The following is a 2,676-nucleotide window of genomic DNA, read 5'->3' as shown; positions in this document are numbered from 1 at the left end:
GGAGAGGGGCAGGGAGGGGGTGGGGGAGAGTGGGGAAGGGGGCTGGGAGCATCCCATGGGAGAGGGGAAGGAGCTGGGAGCATCCCATGGGATGGAGAAAGCACCTGGGAGTGAGTGTGGGGAGTTGGGAGCATCCCAGGGGAGAGGGGAAGGAGCTGGGAGCATCCTATGGGACAGGAAAAGGACCTGGGAGAGAGTGTGGGGAGTTGGGAGCATCCCATGGGAGAGGGGAAGGACCTGGGAGCATAACATGGGATGGGAAAGGACCTGGGAGCATCCTATGGGACAGGGGAAGGACCTGGGAGTGAGTGGGGGGACCTGGGAGCATCCCATGGGACAGGGGAAGGACCTGGGAGCATCCTACAGGGTGGGAGGATCCTATGGGATGGGGAAAGCACCTGGGAGTGAGTGAGGGGAGTTGGGAGCATCCCATGGGATGGGGAAAGGACGTGGGAGGATCCTATGGGATGGGGAAAGGACCTGGGAATATCCCATAGGACAGGGGAAGGACCTGGGAGGATCCTACGGGATGGGAAAAGCACCTGAGAGTGAGTGTGGGGAGTTGGGAGCGTCCCATGGGACAGGGGAAGGACCTGGGAGCATCCAGGGAAAGGACCTGGGAGGATCCCATGGGATGGGAAAAGCACCTGGGAGGATCCTATGGGATGGGGAAAGGACCTGGGAGGATCCCATGGGATGGGAAAAGCACCTGGGTACATCCCATGGGACAAGAGAAGGACCTGGGAGCATCCCATGGGACAGGGAAAGGACCTGGGAGCATCCTATGGGATGGGGAAAGGATGTGGGAGGATCCTATGGGAGGAAAAGCACCTGGGAGCATCCCATGGGACAGGGAAAGGACCTGGGAGCATCCTATGGGATGGGGAAAGGATGTGGGAGGATCCTATGGGAGGAAAAGCACCTGGGAGCATCCCATGGGACAGGAAAAGGACCTGGGAGCATCCTACAGGGTGGGAAAAGGATGTAGGAGGATCCTATGGGATGGGGAAAGCACCTGGGAGTGAGTGAGGGGAGTTGGGAGCATCCCATGGGACAGGGGAAGGACCTGGGAGCATCCCAGGGGACAGGAAAAGGACGTGGGAGTGAGTGGGGAGGGGGCTGAGAGCATCCCATGGGACAGGGGAAGGACCTGGGAGCATCCTACAGGGTGGGAAAAGCACCTGAGAGGATCCTATGGGATGGGAGAAGCACCTGGGAATATCTCATAGAACAAGGGAAGGACCTGGGAGCATCCCATGGGATGGGGAAAGGACCTGGGAGCATCCTACAGGGTGGGAATAGGACCTGGGAGGATCCTATGGGATGGGGAAAGGACCTGGGAGCATCCCAGGGGACAGGGAAAGGACCTGGGAGCATCCCATGGGATGGGAAAGGACCTGGGAGGATCCTATGGGAGGAAAAGCACCTGGGAGCATCCCATGGGACAGGGGAAGGACCTGGGAGTGAGTGGGGGGACCTGGGAGCATCCCATGGGACAGGAAAAGGACCTGGGAGCATCCTACAGGGTGGGAAAAGGATGTAGGAGGATCCTATGGGATGGGGAAAGCACCTGGGAGTGAGTGAGGGGAGTTGGGAGCATCCCATGGGACAGGGGAAGGACCTGGGAGCATCCCAGGGGACAGGAAAAGGACGTGGGAGTGAGTGGGGAGGGGGCTGAGAGCATCCCATGGGACAGGGGAAGGACCCGGGAGCATCCTACAGGGTGGGAAAAGCACCTGAGAGGATCCTATGGGATGGGAGAAGCACCTGGGAATATCTCATAGAACAAGGGAAGGACCTGGGAGCATCCCATGGGATGGGGAAAGGACCTGGGAGCATCCTACAGGGTGGGAAAAGCACCTGAGAGGATCCTATGGGATGGGAGAAACACCTGGGAATATCTCATAGAACAAGGGAAGGACCTGGGAGCATCCCATGGGATGGGGAAAGGACCTGGGAGCATCCTACAGGGTGGGAAAAGGACCTGGGAGGATCCTACGGGATGGGGAAAGGACCTGGGAGCATCCCATGGGATGGGGAAAGGACCCGGGAGGATCCTACAGGGTGGGAAAAGGACCTGGGAGGATCCTACGGGATGGGGAAAGGACCTGGGAGCATCCCATGGGATGGGAAAGGACCTGGGAGCATCCCAAGGGACAGTGGGGCCCCGGGTGCACAGCGCCATCCCATAATTGCCTCACCACCACGGAGCAGGAGGTGTTGTCCAGCAGGAAGAGCTCCTGTCCCACGGCCAGGAGCACCATGGTCACTCTGTCCTGGGTCAGCACGGCCCAGCACGGCGGGGGCTTCTGCAGCCCTGCGGGGACAGCGTCAGAGCCCTGGGGACAGGGACGGACAGGGGGATGGACAGACGGACACGGGGGGGACAGGGATGGACGGGGGGATGGACAGAGGGACACGGGGATGGACAGCGGGACACGGGGATGGACAGGGGGACACGGGGATGGGGATGGACAGAGGGACACGGGGACAGGGATGGACAGAGGGATGGACAGACGGACACGGGGATGGACAGCGGGACACGGGGACAGCGATGGACAGAGGGGACACAGGGACAGGGATGGACAGAGGGACATGGGGATGGACGGCGGGACACAGGGATGGACAGGGGGGACACGGGGATGGGCAGAGGGGACACGGGGATGGACAGATGGG

The 2,676-nt window shown here is 61.0% G+C and overlaps 1 protein-coding gene across 1 annotated transcript in view; it reads right to left on the bottom strand.

Annotated features, from left to right (window-relative positions):
- The window catches only part of VPS16 (VPS16, CORVET/HOPS core subunit), a 20,622-nt gene that overhangs the window by 14,563 nt on the left and 3,383 nt on the right, over window positions 1-2,676 (bottom strand). Inside the window, exons 6-7 of the mRNA XM_017742382.1 lie at window positions 2,202-2,317; window positions 2,038-2,057 (exon numbers count right to left, since the gene is read on the bottom strand). Coding sequence (XP_017597871.1) covers window positions 2,038-2,057; window positions 2,202-2,317 — 136 coding nt within the window. The remainder of the gene's footprint in view (window positions 1-2,037; window positions 2,058-2,201; window positions 2,318-2,676) is intronic.

Source organism: Corvus brachyrhynchos, unplaced genomic scaffold, assembly GCF_000691975.1.
Source record: "Corvus brachyrhynchos isolate BGI_N302 unplaced genomic scaffold, ASM69197v1 scaffold166, whole genome shotgun sequence".
Classification (NCBI taxonomy): Eukaryota; Metazoa; Chordata; class Aves; order Passeriformes; family Corvidae; genus Corvus; species Corvus brachyrhynchos.
Note: the sequence above shows the minus strand (reverse complement) of the source record. Positions and strands in the feature narration are given on the sequence as shown.